Consider the following 20,096-nt stretch of genomic DNA (forward strand, 5'->3'; position numbering starts at 1 on the left):
TTAGAACTGTAAACTTCAGTGAGACTGAGTATATTTTTTTACAGGTAATTGCATCGTAGCTCTAACAGTTTTTAGTCAATAGCAAGTTTTACGAAATCAGAATCAAATTATTTATATTTATTTATAGGCACCTATTTCAATGTAAATGTTATTGTAAAATATTGTTTTGAACTAGTCCTGGGTACAGTACCGAAAGCAGTCTACAGATTGTGAAACGAGATATGGTATCAAGTGTAGCGATATCAAGGTAACTGTAACACGATCACGTGGGTGAAGATCGGCCACTATCACAGATAGGGAGGACACGTGCCTCGCACTAGAGGTCGAGTAGTTTAGTCTAGACACACCCTAGAGTTCCCTTTCATCATGATAGCCATATTTATTTTTATGCGGTTCCTTTATTTTTACTTTTTTTAATCAGAATTTGATTGACTGTTCTTGAGGTGACTGATGCTTATCCCTAAGGACAACTAAAATTTTAGGTTATTCCTCATTTAGCCTGACCAGGAATCAAGCCATTGTAGATAATTTACCTATTTATATGATTACACTCTTCAATATTATTATAAAATAAAAAAGTAACAAACAATCTTTGATAAAAACTTTAATCAAAACTTGACATAAGTCACAATAAATATAACATTACGTAAATGAAAACAACAATAAATTCTGATGATCATACATTTCTAAGTCTTTTCTTAGCTAATTGTAACTCTAGCACCTTGTATCTGTTATTTGTATGGCAATATAATTATGAATGGTTTTACATAAGCACGAGGCATTCGTACTCGTTAGAACTCCTCTCTTCTCCGTCGAATGGGTAGTAGCAAGTGCCGTGGCTGGGGTGGATCTGTAATAGTATAAAAATAACTTTAAATAAAGTTGTGGAACCCATGGGTTTCAACTTTGGAACCACCATAGATACCATAGGCTTGTAATATCAGTATTAAGGACAGTGTTCTGGTTTAGTGGTAGTAAAGGATACACATGCAAAGATTTTATTTGGGGTTGCTTACAGAGGTAGGTATCTGACTGTTTTCAGTATGATTACAGAAGTTAATGCAGTGTTTAACATCTTAACATCAACTGGCAGAGCCGGATTAACCTTAAGGCAGAGTAGGCAACTGCCTAGGAGCCCAGGATCGACAGGGGCCCACTGCAGACCCCGTACTAACACGCAGCCAACCCGCGTTGAGCACGCTTAGAGCCTGCGTATGTCCGAACCCGCCCTTAGGACGTCATCCATGCCTATATCGGGAATTGTATTCAGGAATGTGGGTAGAAGGCAAAAAAAAAATATTATTTAGTCAGTCATAGTAGGTAAAGAAAAGGGGCCCGAAAATTGTATTGCCTACAGGCCCATACAAGGTTAATCCAGCTCTGTCAACTGGACTGTATGCTTGTTAACTTTTTCTATAACAAATGTGTCCAAAGAACAATATAAAAGATTAAAAGTATAAATATTGACTGAAATAAATTGATTTTTTACAAACCTTGCCAGGAGTGGTGCAACCGTCGTGGTTGACCCTTCCGTAGTACAGTTTCTCACCATCAGCGGTGACTCCCGCCTCCACGGCGCCGGGGGGTACCGCGCCACCTGTGGAGAACTGCCACGAGAACATAGCTGGAACCAGCACCTGGAAAGAAACAAGCTTAGTTACCACCGTGATCTTAGTAATGTATCAACCATTACCACCTTTTCTTTAAAATAATTTCAACTGGGTAACGAAGAATTTCCAAATTTATTATTACCAAACGTTTGAAAATTGTCAGTTTATATTTTTCATGCCTTATTTGTATCAGTTATGTTGGAATATAGCAAAAACTCAAGCCTCTTATAATGTATAATATTCAAGTAGGTTATATATGATAAAGCTGGCAGCTGAAAAACATATATTTTTACTTCTTCTAATTTGTCATTCTGTCAATGATTCGATATAGTAAAAAGTATCTTTTTGGAGTGAATTTTATTTTATTATATTTCATAGTTTATTTTCTCGTTCTCCTGTGGCCTATTCCCAACAGGTTATGGGCCCAGGCTACGCTATCGTAAAATATTGAAAAATATAGTCATCTATTAAGTATAAAATTTATGTAATATTTCAAACATGGAGTCGCGGAAGAAAAAGACACATGAAAAATGTTTGATGGCGAACGGCGATGGCAAACAATAATATATATAAGTGTCTAAACCAATACCGTCTACGGCGAAAACAATAATGGATGACTTAAATAAAATTACGAATGGAGAATTTTTTTGGCTACACAATTATTTTGACTGCGTAAGAAACAACTTAATTTGGAATTGCGACCAGATATCAAACGCTGATACAACTTATTTTAATGATTGAGTAATATGATCACTAACTTGGTGCTAAACTTGATTAAATGGATCAATGGATGAAATGGATCGACGGATTATGGATCAAAGGATGAAACGAATCGACGGAATGCATATAATTCAATGTCTCATCTTTTAGATTCAATGAATACATTCAAAATATTCAAAGTAAAATTGAGACCTGAAACAACTGAACTTCAAATATCACACGCTTGTAAAAATATAAATTTTAATATAGAAAAATGTGTAAACTATTACAAGAATACTTACTACATCATGCAGATACACAAGCTAATATGAATTTTTATCATGGAAACTGTTGGTGTAAAAATTATCATTTTTGCGATGTGAAACCGTCGCTATTACTGATGCTAACTGTCATTATATCAAGTACCTAATTGAAACAAAATGGAGACAGTAGTAGCTATATAACTGTAAATGCATAGGACACTGCAAATAAAAATAAGGACAGTTTCGTTTTTATGTCTTAAAAATGAAATTTATTTGATTTTTGTTCCAATTCTAACCCTGACACTTGTTTTTCTTTTAGATTTGAAAACTCTGATCACTTTGAAAATACAAAGGATTAATATGTGTCAAATGACAGACTACGTTTAAAATTGGAGGAGCTAAAGATTTGGTAAAGGTCAAAAACAAAGAATTTAAAATTCTATACTGTTCACCAAAAGTTCTGTGGAACTTTAGTTCTATGGAACTTAAGCTGTACCTATGCAGCTTCTTAGTAAATCGAATTGAATAATAAAAGGTATGTGCCGGTTATTAAAAAATGAAGGGCATATTTATAAAAATAGTAAATGTCTAATATGTAGTATAAAGGATGATAGTATCATTATTTTTCATAAAATGATAGATCACAGTATAAAATAAACTTAATTCAAAGTTAGAAATCGTATTAGTTATGGCACAAACGGTCATTTGAATAAACAGAAATTAAATTTGAATAGCAGTGATAGCCTAATGGTTAAGAAACTCGACCTGTCTAACGAAGGGTCCGAGGTTCAAATCCCAGGCAATCACCTCTGAATGTTTTTTCAAAGTTATGTGTGTATTAGAAATTAATTATTACTTGCTTAAAAGGTAAAGGAAAACATCGTGAAGAAATCTTCTACACCTGAAAGATTTATATAATAAAAAATCTGAAAGGTATGTGAGTCTACCAATACTCACTTGGTTAACGCGATGGATTATGACCTAAACCTTCTCATTCTGATAGGAGACTCATGCCCAGCAGTGGGACAATAAATGGGTTGATGAAATTTGAATATTTTTAAAGATTTTATTATTGACCGTCATGTGACAATCTTGAATACTTATATGTAATCTGTGATCTTGAATTTCTGAAAGTCAAGACTGACCAGCTAATGGTAAAAAAAAAAACATTTTTTTTTATTATTCACTGTGATGTTTGCGATTCGATAACGTCGACTTCCTTTGATGACAAAAATTGTCTTTATGTTACATGTATTTAAATGGGAAATAAGTATCATTTTAAAAGTCTAAAAGTGAAAATGTATCCTATAGTAACATTATTCATTTACACTATGATAATGATCGAGAATATATTTCTGAAATAATGAACTAAAGGAATTTTTGTTGGCAAGATAATTATGTATCATTAAAATTTACCTTATAAAACACAATAAAATGGTGAAACAGAGCAAATGAATCGTATATTAACCGAAATGGTTGTAAATGCGAAATTAAATAAAGCTTTTGGGGTGAAGCTGTTACAACAGTCATATACCTACTTATATTTATAAAAATATACATATTCCCCACTAAAGCTCTGATAATAAATAAATAAAACACCATGTAAATTGTGGCAAGGTAAAAACAAAATCGATCATATGAAAATGTTTTGGTGCTACTGCTACGTTCGTAACACAGTTAGCAAGATTAAAGATAATAAATAAATATAGTTCAAAAAACTAAAAAACACGCTTTTATGATAAAATTAACTAAAAAGTAGAAAATCTAAATGAATCTAGGAATCAATTAAGGAACAGTAAATAGTATAATTGTGAAATAAATCTACAAAGTTTGAACGAAATCTGGCCGTTTAAAGTGGGTCAAAATCGCGCCCAAAGAAGTCGGTTACAAACATACAAACAAACATACAGGTGAAGCTAATAAAAAGCGTGTAAAAATATTTTAGATCCAGCCTAGTTGGTAAAGATTTTAATGGATATACATTATTAAATATTAAAAGTAATGAAATGTCCATAGCTGCTAAGCAGATCATGTAGTTGATGAATTAAATATTGAAAATAATGACAACAAACATTGAGCATTACATATCAATATAAAATTTAGAAAGCCTGACTCTGATTCGGCGAAACTAATTGAAAGCTAACAACAACATTCCTTAAATGATAATGCGTCAACAATAACTAATAAATACTTGATCAATCCCTGAATTATTATATACGGATGCACAATCCTGAAAGCTGATCTTTATTAAGTACTTTGCAATAATTACCTAAATAATTTAAAGGTATTTTAAGGTGCCTATTAAATGGTGAAAAGCAGTACAAAGTGAAATTAAGCCACAAAGGAGCAATCAAATCTGATATTTTGTTTACAGACCTAAATATGTTAACATTATTAGTTGCAAGTGGGTATTTACCACAAATAATAATGAACTAAGTAGGTAAATCAGAAAAAATAACAAAGCTCGTTTAGTTCCTCGAAGTTTCACTAAGAAATTCAGTTTCAGTAAGAAATTTTACAGGATTAAGATGTAACGTTCGCACCAATAGCCAGTTTTACTACATTTAGATAGATTTAAATGTACACCATATGGACGAAAATACTACCTTTGTAAATTTCATTTGATATAATTAGAAAAATATATTATAATGGTTTTCATACAGAGAATATTTATATGGTAGTACCAGAAGGTAAAGGTTGCTAAAGATAAAGAAGGTTGCCTAAAGATAATAAAGTAAGTAAATTAAATAAAAGCTTTAACGGCTTAAAGCAGACATCTCGGCTTTGGTTTGAACGTCTTCATGTTATACTTAAATATAGGGTTTAAAAACTCTTAAAGGTACATTCTCATGCAGATGCATGTAGATAAATGTTTAAATATACCTATATAAGATAAATTAATACGGATAAGAATATATGTATAGAATAAGATATATGTATAGTCCCACACGTATGTATATGGTTTAATAATTTCAACAAAATAAGCATTATAAATTTGCAAAAACATTTTAATGCAAATAATTTATATTACAAATACAAAATAAATAACATAATTTCTTGATATAGATGTTGAAAGAATAGCAAATACAATATCACTTAATCAGTCTACTAATGTGCAAAATGTGTTAAAAATATTCTATAAGTGTAATTTATCCTAATCACTTTCCTTATAAATTATTCAGTATTAAATACTGACTTATACCATGGTGCACATTGTAGAGTTAAATTAAAGTAGTATTGTATAGAAATGTAAAAGTAAATGTACTTACGCATCCAGATTTTTTTTTGTCTTAAATGTGTAAATATTTAACACATCTTTTAATGTTATATAAAAGATATAAATAGTTAAACCTAATCAATGAAAGCTGTAATTATAAGTAGTTAATTATTGCTTATGTGGACTCTGACTGAGAAACTGAGAACGCGACGAGACGCACAAACATAGTATTAGAAACTATTTGTTCAAAGTAATTAAAACTGCATAATTTCGTGAAACACACGAAAACAATGTAGACACTGTCGCAGTCTCATCAGCTAAAGCAGAGTACGAGTATAAGGTTTTGTTTGAAGTTTTCTTTGTATATTTGACTGATAAATCGATGTGGTCTGAAGTATCTTCAGCTCCACATGTGCCATGGTTAAGTTTGCCATTGTAAAAACATTTATATTTATTGTAAAAAGATGTGTGTTATGGAGTTTCTTTCGCCGCTTCTTCTCCATAACGAAACACCTAGTGAAGTGGTGGTAGATGTAATGACATTCAAGAAGTGTTCTGCAAAGAACGTATTTATAAATTGTTTTATACTTGAATTTTTGAGGGAGGCTGTTGGAATATAGCAAAAACTCAAGCCTCTTATAATGTATAATATTCAAGTAGGTTATATATGATAAAGCTGGCAGCTGAAAAACATATATTTTTACTTCTTCTAATTTGTCATTCTGTCAATGATTCGATATAATAAAAAGTATCTTTTTGGAGGGAATTTTATTTTATTATATTTCATAGTTTATTTTCTCGTTCTCCTGTGGCCTATTCCCAACAAGTTATTTCCAATCTGGCAGAATATTTAACTTCCTTTTTATACGTAACCAATATAGGTGTAGTTTGGTTCAATAAAGGTTGTTTTAAAATGGCGGATTTTGAATTATTTCCGGTCACACATAAAGAACGACCGCGAGTTTAATAAAAAACCATATTTTTTTATTACAACCACGGGTGGATCTAGGTTCATATTTATAAAAATAGTGCAATTATTTATCATTTCGATATACCTCAAACTGATCCTTCAAGATCTCCTCTCCATTGTGTGCGACGTAGCACGCGTTCTTGGAGGGGATGACCTTAGCGGGGAGGATGTCGCCCTCATGAGGAGCACGGCCAGCGTAGATCTCCTCCCCGTCCGCATCGGTGCCCACGCGGAGGGCACCAGGAGGAATGCTCCTCTGGCTCAAACAAGCTGGGACCCAACGGTATGTGCCTGAAAATTGGAGTTATTTATTAGACACTGCAAATTATTTTTTGTTCAACGTCAACGGTAAAATAATTTTAACTAAGACATTAATACAAGAAATCATGATAACGTTAACTCTATTATAGATGCAATTAACAAAAGCTAAATACAGCATATAAAAATAAAGATTGCATAATATAAATAAATAACACGTAAATATATTGTGTAAATATGTTAGAGTCAGAAATTATTATAAATTATTTTACTTATAATAAATATTATAAAATTAAAATTAATTAAATTATTACTTTCAATTATTTGTGAAATCTATCAACTAATTTATGGCCAGCGTAGTACAAGAAGAACCTCAAACTTTATAATTTTGAAATGAACCCATGTGTAAAACTGGAATAGTAATCGGTTAATGACGATGAATGAGAAATTAATGTTAAGTTTATTAGAATGGCCATAATTTTCAGTTATAATTAGTATTAATAAATTGTAACATTTAATGTGTATAAATACCAAGAAATTGTAATGTTATTTACGATTTTAGATGTAATATAATATAAAAGCGGTTGAATAATATGCATGTACGAAAACATTCTTATGAAACTAAAGTCGTAAATGATATTAATAACTTAAGTGACGACACAGAAAGCAATGGCCAAAACTCTATATGGAGTTTCAAAATAAAACTTAATAATTCAGTAGATGCTTGTTGTCTACATATAAAATAAGAATTTTGTTAAAATATAAAGGAAGTAGGAAGAGGTGAGAGGAGTAGGAACCATAGAGAGGATTGGCCCGACAATGGCTAACAAAACACGACAAGCTGGAAGAGATAACACCTTTATCCCTAACATTAAGAACTAGAATTTTTAACTTAGCGTACAAATATCTATAGGCTTTATTAACCTTAACTATTTTTAAAACGTAAAATTTATACAAAGATTCTTTGAACAATGTTAAGGTTACTTATAATTTTACGTTTGTTTACTAATCTGTTATAGGTATTGAAATCTTGCAAGATTTTTTGGTCTCGTGATTGCAAAAATATATTAATCTAACAAGTTTATTTTTAAAATTTTGATAGAATATCAATAAAAACAGAAATTAGCAATACCTATGCATACGCAACTACAATTTTTTCGTGGAAAAACGCCTGTGTGGAATTAGATATCAATATCCGTTGATTGATGATACAATATTTTAGAGATTAGATAAATATGGATAGATAACTTAAAAATATTTTTTGATACCTCCTTGTTTACCTTCATAGAATGGATTTTATAACTGATAGTGTTATTTATGATTATGCAGCTTTATTATTATCCATTTTATTATTTCTATATTGGTCTATGTACTTAGTTAAAATAATGAATCTTAAATTCAAGGTGTTATCTCTCACTAAACCCAACCTATGCAACAGCCTATCCCTTAGTGCTTCTACATCATTGAATATTTCTGTATACATTGCAATAACAGTTCCGTTCAAATTAAGAGTATTATTAGCAGAACCAGCAATGAATACAGAATAATCGAATGCATCAGCTATTGCGTTTTCAACTTACTCCAAGGTAACTCGACTGTCTCCCCTGGTAATTCTGGCTCGGCATCTTCGGGGTTGAAGTCGACAATTTCGACTGGGTTTGCGGGTTGTTGGGGGTATGGATAGAAGTAGGCTGGATGGACTGGGTAGAAAACGACACCGGGACCGGGGTACATGTGGGGGGGATGGCCAGGCGGACCCGGGGGGTAGCCATGGGGTGGAGGCGGGGGCGCGCCGAAACCGTAATATTTTCCTGGACAATAATTTGTATTTGTAATGGAAATCTTAAAATTGTGATAGCGCAAAGCCTATTTCTATTAAATCTCAAATACCTCCAATAATAAAAAATAAACATTTGATTGATATCGACAAACAAAGGAGAAGAAATAAACAGAACTTTGAATGAAATAACTTTTAACACCTTCTTTAAAAATATAACTTTCTAAATAATATTTCAATTACCGATATAAACGTTTGCGTCGGTGATACGTTATTTAAGATAAGATAGGACAAACACCGAACACGTTCTACTACAATAGATAGAGCACACCTCAATATAGCTACATATTATCACATTATATTTTATTTTTGTAAATACATGATGAGACTAATATTAAATAGATGATGGTGAGCTAGTTAATTGGCAGGAAACAATATTTTAAAGAACGTCATTTAGTTCTTTTTGATTTTGTTAAATAGTTAATAATATTCCAATAACTATGTCAAACCACCTCATGCTAATTAAATGAATTGGCACTACGTGAAATGAGAAGATACTATCATTCATAATTTTAGTAAGTTTAGTTTTAATAACATTTTGATGTTTGGTCTGTGATCATTGTTTATAAAGTTAGTTATAATGATGATATTTAGTAAGTTCATAAGAAAAAAGTATTAATATAAAAATAGTAGATTATTTATATCGATTTTCTACTGTTTGGCGTCACCAGTCGGCCAAAGAAATCGACTGTATTAGGCTTTTTGTCACTACCAGTAAAAGGATTTGCTTTCTTTTAAATTTCATAAAATTATTTGAAACCTATAGGTACTTATGTTCAACTAAAATGATAACATATCATTGTTAGCTCTCACCATTATATCACATGACTAAAATAAAGGATATGAATCAAAATATTTGCGAAGCACTCCTGCAGTACAGTCACCTCGCGTCAGATAGTTAGATAGGTTTCAGATAGATTAGCATTATCTATCAGCAGATAACACTTGATTAACTCGAATCGAAGCAGATTTCATATTTTGTACAATTATTAATAATTGGATATACGTTTCATAAATTTTAACTTGTAACTTTATAAAAGTCGAATCAGTTTTATTACAGATTAATAACTTAAATAATACAAAATATTTATCGATAACATTTTAAATAGTTTTTGTATTTATAAAACTCTCGTATTAGTTATGGTACTAATTCTCGGATTAGTTATGGTACTCGATAAGGATTGTAGAGTTTCTTATGCATTATTTTTCTTTTGTTTATTTCCTAATTCTTCAATAAATAAATAATTGCAATCTACCCACAAATACAAATAAAACCTAGTTTTATTACACTGTTTGCTTTTCGAACTTAAGTCACGCGAGTCTACAATGAGTAATTTCAATATCAGAGTTATTTCTATCTATTATTCTAGAACTAGGCTATTATTCTAAGACTTAGGCACCAGCTCATTGTGTGTTAATAGCATAATACCTTGAGCCAGCATGAGTGTAGCCACGTCAATACTACTTATTTATCTATATAGTACATGCATGCTAATGTGTGCGGTATTGTCTACACATAGAAGAGAAAGTTGCATATATCTCACTTTTCATATGTGATACAATTACCATGTTAGTCGATTTACATGAGAATGACCGGCGGTACAATGCTGTTAGTCTTTTACATGAAAATGGATCGTTGATTAAAATGCCCTTAAGACATGAGAAGTTCATACTGTTTTCCGTAGTTAATATCGAGTCTACTTCAAATAGGTACAATAATAAAAATCCCGACACAGCAATTTCATCTAATATCAGTAGAAAATATCGACACAATTTGAAATACTCGTGTCGATCAAGTAATATTCAACCTGACTTCTACTTTAACTAAAAATGTAAGGAAGTTTTAATTAAAATTTAATTAGGTTATCATCAAGTTCACATACGTAAGTATTACTTTTATTTATAATGGTTATATTACAATAAATTATTCATTACTCACTTCCATATGTAATTTACACCGTTATCATCGCAATATCCTTATAGATAAAGTACCTGCTTAATTAATTTGAACTAATTTCCACAGATACGAAAATTTGAAAATGTGTTCCATCCAAAACTCTTTAAAAAGTAATTTCTCAGTAGACAACAAACATTTCGGTCCAAATAAAACGAATACGGCCATTGCTTTACAAGAAAACGTCTATAATGTTCTAGTTCTTTCACTAAATTCTTTATCAACCTTATTATTATCAGCACTTACCTGCCATGTTGCCGCTGTGGTGTCTTCGTACTAACTGTCAACAGTACACACCGTGATATATATATAAGTAACAGGTGATTCATAGATCGTTAGTGATAACAAAAACCACATCGAAAATGATTAACTGTTATATTTACATGATAGACTAAATTTGAGTTTTTGGAAATGTGAATCGTATTACGTTTGAGTCAATTTCTTCAGACTAAACATTGTCAAATGGGTTATTTGATAGGGTAATTGGATAGATTGATTGTTAATAACAGGCGTAGTCGTCAGGGAGAGCAATGGAACACGCTTTTATCCTGTAAAGGCTAGCTGCAAAAGTCCGTAAAAAACAGTGAAAATTTTAGTTTGGGTTGCATTATTTAGTTGTTTCCATAAAGTAATTATTTAGTTAGAAGTCCGATGTCTAGAACTTAATGATTTTTAACTAAAATTCAAAGCCAAACTAGATCTATTAGAGTAAACCTGAATACTTATACTAAAACTAATTTATTTCTAAATATAAAAGTAATTAGTAAACGAGACTTACAGTTTCTAGTTAATTAGAGAGTCAATCAATTCACAGTTTTTTTTTTCGCATTCTGCCGTCTTTGGACAGATTTGTCAAGTCCGAAATTCGAATACTATAGAGTAGGAATATAATGCATATAGAAATTTTAAAGTTTTGGACGTATTAACAAATTTCATTTGCGTTAATGGTCAAGCGGCACATTACACAAAAAATCCAGAGTTGCTCATAATTCTCAAAGTAGTCAACTATCACGGTAGTCAAATATCGAGTGTTTTATCGGTGTAGTGGATTACTTCTGGCTTTTACTTCTGAGAAGAATCCAATGCTTAGCAATGGAATAACTCCTCGTGTCCCTGTATGAATCGAACTGCAAAGCGAAATAGAAATAAGTACATTCGTTTATGTTTCCATATCTAATGTATTATTCTCCATATCTAATGTATCACTTAAGCTACTCTTATGGACACTAAATAATGTATAAAGATGATAATCAGTGAATACTAATATGCTTTCTTTTCCTTTTCGGAGTGCGAAGCTGCCAACACCTCGAAGTCCACCTTCGTGAAATAACGGTGCTCCAGATTGAACCCCTTCAAGATTTTCGACATTCGACAAACAAACAAATCGCCCCCACGCTCTGGGTATCCATTCATCACAATCCGCTACGTCAGAATCTTCATACAAAGTGTTCTCTAACGCTATATTTTCAGCAATGTGATAATTATCCGAATATCCAAATCCCGCGAATGTCCAACCACTTGTAAAGTAAGAGTCGAAATCAGGAGTAAGATAGAAGGCTTCTCTTTGGTTTGTAGCGGGCGGCTTCTTGACTTGTCCTTCCGGTATTTTAATTAACATCAAATCGTGTATTGGTGAGTGTGTTTTGTTGAAACCCATCCTGATCCATACGTCGTTTCTTTTTGCTATATTACCGGTAATAACACCCACATTCAATACTTTACTTTTATTAAACGCATCATGAATGGCATGAATCTTAACTTTATTCTTTGGATCAGTATATTCATTGTTGTCCTTTTTTTCTAGATACTGTTCCAAAGGATTCGCTGATGTTATTATAAAATCTTCATAAATTAAAATTCCTATACCTACGGGTTTATCATCTACTGTTATACCAACAATGCAATCAAATCGGTTATCAAATTCCAACCATTCAAACAGATGCGAATTATTGTTGACTTTTTCTGTATCTGTACGATTTGTATCGAGTTCTAGATCTAAAACGGGAACTGGTTTCTTTTTAGCCAATACTGTGATAAAATAAATAACTATTAAATACTCGCGTCTGAAAGCGAAATTTTAAATTAGTTGTATTTTACAATAAAACATATTGTGAGTCACTCAACTTAAATACGTACGCTATAACAAAAAGATCCATTCTTCAATAAGACTCCGTACCCCCGCTTACGCCAAAGAATGGATATTAAGCATTACATTCCTTTATTATAAGTACTTGAATTTTTTTGTTTATTTTGTCGATGAAAATCAAATATTTGTAAATAATAAATGAAACGACATGATGTTTTCATACTGTTTGTAAATAAATGTTAACAATCATCCGACAAAATTTTATGCGCGTTACAGATTACTAATATTGACAAAAATATCTCAGTAATTTAAAATGGTTTTAATAATATTTTTTCCTTCTTAAGGTTTATCTATTAATCCTGTATCAAATACCGCATGATTTTAATGACTTCATAACATGTCTGGCGATGTTAATAAATTCATTTAAAGCATAATCGTTATTCCTTCTATAATCTTCGACAGCACCGTACGTATCCACTAGATCACTGAGTATTTCTTTAACTATTTTCTTCATAATCTTCGGATTTGGTCGGCCATTATTCTCATTTATTAACAATGTGGACGATACCTGTAAAGAAACAAGCACCGAAAATAACCCAAATTGTTAAATGTTCACTGTAATTGCAACAAATACTACTTTCATACATTTTACATAGAAGTATGAGATAATTGTGTAATATTTACGGCTGTAGCCAGACTTATACATTCCAATATTTTTGATTGCCCTAGGCCGGTTTACGGATAAACAATTAGAATAAGCCGCCTATATCTTTGGTTAAAAATACCTTCATTTTCCAGGCTGAAAGCAATTCACCCATAGAGGTCCCTTCTCGATTCTTTCCAATCCTTTCCAGGCTGCGACGTAGCATACTCAAGTGATGCCGTCGACATACATCTACAACAATGTGTGTAGCAGTTATTAGGAAACAGAAATAATATTCTTTAAAAAAATATATTAATTGTGTCAAAAACATATTTTCTACCTTTCTTACAATTGATCTCATCATCTTCTTTAGGGCAATTTGGCTCACCATTACAAATATAATCTATAGATACAGACGTATTGGGAGAATTTTCACAATAGTATCTAGTAATCTTCGGTTCAGCAATACATGCTCTAATACATTTTCTAGAGCAAACTGGCATGGAACATTGTTCATTTTTACAGAAACACGCAACATTTGAAATTATTCTTGTATTTCCAGTGTGGGAACGTTTAAGAGCATTCACAATATTTTCGTTCAACGTTAAGAGGAAATAGTAAATTTCTTCTGTTTCGTAGAGAAACGATGATTTAGCAAGTGTTTCTGAATAAATAGAACTTAAAGCAGAAAAACATTTGTTTCTCAATTTGCTTATCATTTTTAAGTGAGGTTTAGTACTCATGCAGATTTTTTGCAAATTTTCAATAGAATTACGCAGAGCTAGGAGCATGCTTCGAATATGTGAGTATTCATTTGATGCTATTTTTGCTGATAACGAGACTAGAATTTCCTTAAACAGTTCATTCGCTTCAAACTTAGCAAAACTCGTCACTGGAAATAATAAAATAACATTAATTCATCTTTACTTGACACATTATATAACAAAATGTGGTAATTTTAACCTTACCGGTAACACAATCCTTTTCATCGCTCTGATCAAAACAATCGAATTTGCCATCACATAACACATTCATTGGCACATTTTCCGTTCTGTTTATTGACTCGCATCCCCATCGGGTTAAGCTATATTTTTGATAACAAACACGCTTACAACTTTCAGTGCATGTGTTATTTTCGCAGCGTCCTCTAATACAGCCACATGATTTAGGAGGCCACTCAACTTCTTTAATAGTTTCGTCTAAATTCTCCTCAAACAAGTCATTGAATTTACGGGCATTCAATATATCCTCTGATTTAAGACGTGGAATGCATAATGAAGTATCTAAAGCGAATGCAAGAGCACTTATGACTAATGATATTTCATTAACCGTCCTTTTTACAGAGCCCTCTCCCTTAAAAGACTCGCTGTTTGGTAGCAAAGAAAAGTTTAAATGTTTGTATTTTTCCACAAACTCATGTTGCGCTTTTAATACAGCTTGAAAAGTTATAATTTCAGTTGTAATTACTGATTTACTCATATTATTCGGGAAACAACCCATTGCAAAAGATTTTTCAGCTTCAGATATAACTTGAATCGCGTTGTGAACTCTTTCAGTTACTGCAAAAGTTAAGGTTAATAAAAATAATTATCAATCGTTGTAATTACTGTAAAATACGGGTGTTAAGAGATTTATAGTAAAGCAGTCAAGTAACCTTGTGATGTACAGAATTTTTCATCCGTTCTATCTAAGCAATCTACGGCACCATCACATAATTTTTCAATAGGAATTTCTGTGTCGCTAAAATGACATTTCAATAGTCTCATTTGTTTCGTGTTCCTACAAGTACGATCTAAATGACTTTCACATTCATAGCTTGGCGTAAAGCTCTGTATTATCCCTTCTGTGGTCATTTCCTGACTTATATTGTTAGAATTATGAATTGCATTACTTCCCTCAATATTGACATTCGTACGCCTCAACTGATTTTTTGATTCAACATTGACTTGTTTATTAAGGTTCTCATTATAGCCTTTTAATTCTTCGGCATGATGTAGAATTCGGCTATCTCGGTCTAAATTAATTTCAGTATCATTGGCTGTTTTCATTGCTACTTCCATGAAAAGCTGATCGTCAAAAATAGTACCATTCTCTTCGAATTTACGAATATTGTCATTTGAGTCAGCTTGCGCCGGAATATCTGCTTGGGTGTCAGGTTCAATTTTACTGTTAATATCTTCGAAAGCTCTCGCTTTAATGCCTTTCATAATAAGCTTCACATACCTTTCTCCTTTCTTACCCAAAGACTTTGCTGCTTTTGATAATTTTTCCTCTACTTTTCTTAACATTTCTAATTTATCATTGTAAGTTGCATTCGAAAAGGTTTGCTCCGATATTTTATGAATTTTCATTAGTATATCTTGTACCGCGCTATTTGGTGTTTTACCCGTTACATGATCTTTTACATCTTGTGCTTAAAAAACATTATTTGTATATTTTTTATTAAAACATAAATCAGGTATACTTCAGTAAAAAATATTATTAATTTATTAACTCACCTATACATTGGTAAAATAAAACCAAAATAGGAATACAACGATGATAAAAGTGCATATTAGTTAAATGTTTGCATTGAATTTTGCATTTATTTTATAATCTGAAATTATACGATCTAAACTTGTAATTACATTTGTGGCTATAACTAATAAACTTTTCATTACTTCATAATTGTTTTTAATTAAATCGCGTAAATATGCATTTAAAAATATAAACAATAAAACGACTGTTTCACAATTAACTGCGTATTTTCCTATGTAAATAAAATTTAGTAGTATGAGGGAACAGCCGCGTAAAGACAAAAAGGAAACAAAGCTTTTGTACTATTGGAAATATTGGTGGTATCAAATCCTCAGAATAACATGCTAGTTAATTGTTCTGAGATCAAATCATTTATATTTCCCAAAGTTAAGTAAGGGCTCGAACACAAAACTGCGATGCGACGCGATGCGAATTCGCAACGCAGAAAATTGCGATGCGAATTGCTGCGATGCGATATCGTGCGGCGTAGCGTCTCTCAGGGTGACCAACAAAAACAACCACTGTGCGATGCGAATCAATTCGCAAGTTCTTGCGATGCGTCGAGGGAGCTCGCAGATTTTTGCGATGCGACGTCGCATCGCAGTTTTGTGTACGAACCCTATTACTGAATAATGCTCAGTCATCAGTCATCACAATAATTTTATTGACACGAATAAAACAAGATGAGCATTTTTTTTAATTTCTAAGATTTTTAATATTTTTGCTTGATTTTTAAATTGGTATTTATTATTTTTAACATATATTATAGACTGTTATATAGAAAGTAAAATAAAAGGATTTATTCATTGTGAACGTAGTTATTATTGTACGACTCTTTGCCTTTCTATTACGAATATTATGCAATTAAACTATGGTCATACTGTCAGTGTCACTGTCAGATTAAGATTATACATTTTTGAAATATTTTGGTTACGATTTCAGGCAGAATTAATAGCGTTTAATAGAAACAATCTCAATAAATCATTTTAAACATACTAAAATACTTTCCGTATAAGACGAAACTAGAAAAATGAGTTCTTCTTTAATAAAATTGGCTCAGGTGGGTAGAAAACAGTTTTATATCGTAAATAAGTGTTAACCTAAAACTACTTCAAAATAAATCACTTGGTTTCTATTTCCAGGCCAGGCTTGGTACTTTGGGTCTCTCAGTACAATGGACGTCAGCTCTTGCTTCACAGCTACACACGTCAGCGCCGCTGTGCAGAGTGGTGTCGGGTAAATACAGAATTACCAAGAAGAGAGACAGACCCCTAACGTATGAAATGGCAAACCCCCCGCATTACATTGCTCATCGTAAAACGTGGAACTCTTGGAATGCTTGTAAGTATGGAGCTGGACATATATAAATCGAGCTCACTGCATAATAGTAAGTTGCAAAGACCGTTCACCTGATACTCGAGGCCGGCTCTATAGCACTTTACATTCCTAACCTTAGGAAGTTCTCAGGTGACTAAGTAATCAAAACGTCTTTGAACACCGTAAGGATACCCTTAACACAAGCACTTATTTTTACCTAAACAGCAGCGCTTAACACTGCTGTTATTAGGCAAAAATAGTTGTGGCAGAATCAAACTACAAAGTATTTAACTGCTTTCAAGATATGCAGTTTTTGTTTTCCACCTGAAAGTTATCTAAAAGATTTCTCTAGCAGCATTAAAACTTATCATAAATATAATTATTGTATTGTATTTATTTTATTCCTCACTTCTTTGATGTTCATAAAATCATATTTATTTTCTAGTTGTGTGTGTTTTGGAAGTAATTTATTTAAGGCCTAGATACTTATAAATAGCAAGACAATTGTTCTTGGTTTTAGGGAGGACTTTAGATAGCTTCAGTAAATACTAAAACTAAATTATACTTTAATAACATCTTCAAAGAAATACACAGAATCTTCCCCTCTTCTTATACCCTGATAATGTCAGATGTAATGTAAGTGGCACTTATCTTCTCAGCGAGCTTAAAGGATGGTCTGCGCCGATCAGAGACTGTTCTCGAAGATGAATTGATCAGGAGATTCATGAATGGCACTTGGCATGGACTTGTGTGTAGTGAAGTAAGTGTACAAATTATTGGCCATATATATGTTATTATCACAAATTAGAATTTTTTGAACCATAGACATATTATTGAGTGATCTTCCTTATAAAATAGTAATAGAACTATTAGTACAAAAATTAAATATATTCATTTTTTTAAGTATTATTCTTGATTTGTCATAAAACAATTTTGATTATACCTATATAAATACACATAACAGAACTAGTTGTAATTAACTTTAATTGTAGATGTGAATCAAATTATGCAATCTGATCATAATAAAACATACTTTTTCGTATGTGGAAATCTGTTAGCTCCTGTAGTTATGTATAGAAGAGAACTGGACATTGATCAAAATTAACTGACAACTTCTAAAGTTATGTAACAGATTTGAGAGTATGTGACTATTTGTTCAAACTAAGTTTTAAGTCAAGTAGTCAAGAGGGGTATACCCCAATTGGCTGGACAGTTCAGTTACATATTCAGGATAGAAGAGAGGACTACATAGTTTCTTGAATTAGAACCCATGAAGCAGAAAACGACTTACATTCTCTCTCTCAAATCTAAAAAAAGAACCTGCTATTATAGGTAGGTATATTATAAGAATATTCAACTAATTTCTATTAAAATAACCCTTTGCAGATCATAATCAAACGTCAGTTCAACCACATAAGAGTAGCAGCCATCATCAAGAGAGCAGTGACTCCAACCAAGATGTACTTCCTTCTAGGCTATACAGAGGAGATGCTGTCTAACTGGATCCAGTGCCCAGTTACATTGGAACTGCAGACTGTTGACAAGTTTGAAGATGTTGTGTTCAAATATATTTAGTGTGCTTAATGTAGTAGTAATGTTTATGTTTGTATATAGTAGTTAATAAATCATAGTAGAAAAAACTGTTCATGATTTTTATTACAAGCATTTGCATTTCAATATTATCTGAATAATTATGTAATAAAGATGTTATTAATTTTAAAATATGTAGCATTAGTATTTTTGAAAAAAAAAGCAAAAGGATTTATTTTATTTTGACGACTGGCGTGGTGGAGTGGTTCTGGGTTCGATTCCTAACCAGACAGATACCAGAATGATGAATTTAGATATCTGTTCTGGATCTGGGTCTTTGTCTTTTCATAGCACCTAAGCCACAAGAAATCCTACTATGGGTCTATGAATGAAGAAAGAAAGTATTTTGTAAATTAATTTTCAGTAGGACAAAATAAAACACAGGCATATAAAATTCATATTCTCTTATAATTTGATTCATTCAAATATACACAATGTGTCAACAAACTGAACAGCGAGACGCGGGCCGCACACACACACATACACACACCGCGTCGGCACGCACGCACACACACACGCGCGTCTGACCGCTCGAACACAGTATCGAGCCGCGAAACTTCTGCACATACGCTTTGTACTTTCTTTTTTTTGTTAAAAAAAAACATAAAAAGTAAAAATGTTTACCGCTTCATATCGCTTTTTATTTTATTTAAACAGACTTAATTTTGAGAAAAAATATGCTTTCTGTTATTTTAAATTCTAATCCGTTATTTTGTGGATCTGTATCAAATTATAATTGCTGTTTTTACATACATTATTATAACAATACAGAGAAAATATATTTCAGAAATTAGTGAAATTATAATAAAAAAATAACAAACGATACGAAGCAGCGACATTAACAAAACTGAGAGTTAGGTACATAATGTAACAACATTCCGCTTTCATAAGACAATATTTTTCTCTAAACTTCTCATAAATGCCTATGGTGTATCTCTCAGGTATATTGTCTTATCACAGTGTCATAAAGCATTTGTCCTTACATACTAGTGAGTTAAACATTGCGATCTTATCATTAAATCACCATAAAACACATTTTGTAAAGTCGTCAAGTTGATTCAGAAAATACTTTTTTATTTAATTTTTTCTTCTTCATTATTATGATATTATTCTCTTTAAATTCTCACTCACAGTC

The 20,096-nt window shown here is 31.9% G+C and overlaps 4 protein-coding genes across 4 annotated transcripts; 1 reads left to right on the forward strand and 3 right to left on the reverse strand.

Annotated features, from left to right (window-relative positions):
• Positions 1–589: 589 nt before the first annotated feature.
• LOC140757945 (natterin-4) lies at positions 590–11,087 on the reverse strand. The gene is made up of 5 exons (XM_073093862.1): positions 11,055–11,087; positions 8,598–8,828; positions 6,845–7,050; positions 1,494–1,637; positions 590–850 (listed from the first exon to the last, which is right to left on the reverse strand). Exons 1-5 carry the CDS (start codon positions 11,059–11,061, stop codon positions 764–766), a joined length of 675 nt encoding a protein of 224 aa, XP_072949963.1. The 5' UTR covers positions 11,062–11,087; the 3' UTR covers positions 590–763.
• On the reverse strand, positions 11,084–12,964 carry LOC140757943 (uncharacterized). Its single transcript, XM_073093861.1, has 2 exons — positions 12,945–12,964; positions 11,084–12,871 (listed from the first exon to the last, which is right to left on the reverse strand). Exons 1-2 carry the CDS (start codon positions 12,962–12,964, stop codon positions 11,968–11,970), a joined length of 924 nt encoding a protein of 307 aa, XP_072949962.1. The 3' UTR covers positions 11,084–11,967.
• A 264-nt stretch (positions 12,965–13,228) lies between these two features.
• Positions 13,229–16,055, reverse strand: LOC140757829 (uncharacterized). Its single transcript, XM_073093699.1, has 5 exons — positions 15,192–16,055; positions 14,506–15,096; positions 13,878–14,429; positions 13,680–13,789; positions 13,229–13,462 (listed from the first exon to the last, which is right to left on the reverse strand). Exons 1-5 carry the CDS (start codon positions 15,886–15,888, stop codon positions 13,259–13,261), a joined length of 2,154 nt encoding a protein of 717 aa, XP_072949800.1. The 5' UTR covers positions 15,889–16,055; the 3' UTR covers positions 13,229–13,258.
• A 903-nt stretch (positions 16,056–16,958) lies between these two features.
• mRpS24 (mitochondrial ribosomal protein S24) lies at positions 16,959–19,014 on the forward strand. The gene is made up of 4 exons (XM_073093863.1): positions 16,959–17,114; positions 17,197–17,395; positions 18,031–18,131; positions 18,758–19,014. The coding sequence occupies exons 1-4, from the start codon at positions 17,085–17,087 to the stop codon at positions 18,944–18,946; spliced, it is 519 nt and encodes a 172-aa protein (XP_072949964.1). The 5' UTR covers positions 16,959–17,084; the 3' UTR covers positions 18,947–19,014.
• Positions 19,015–20,096: the final 1,082 nt, after the last annotated feature.

Source organism: Epargyreus clarus, unplaced genomic scaffold (genome assembly GCF_041222505.1).
Source record: "Epargyreus clarus isolate Ecla_fem2 unplaced genomic scaffold, WU_Ecla_fem_2.2 ptg000005l, whole genome shotgun sequence".
In the NCBI taxonomy this organism is placed as follows: domain Eukaryota; kingdom Metazoa; phylum Arthropoda; class Insecta; order Lepidoptera; family Hesperiidae; genus Epargyreus; species Epargyreus clarus.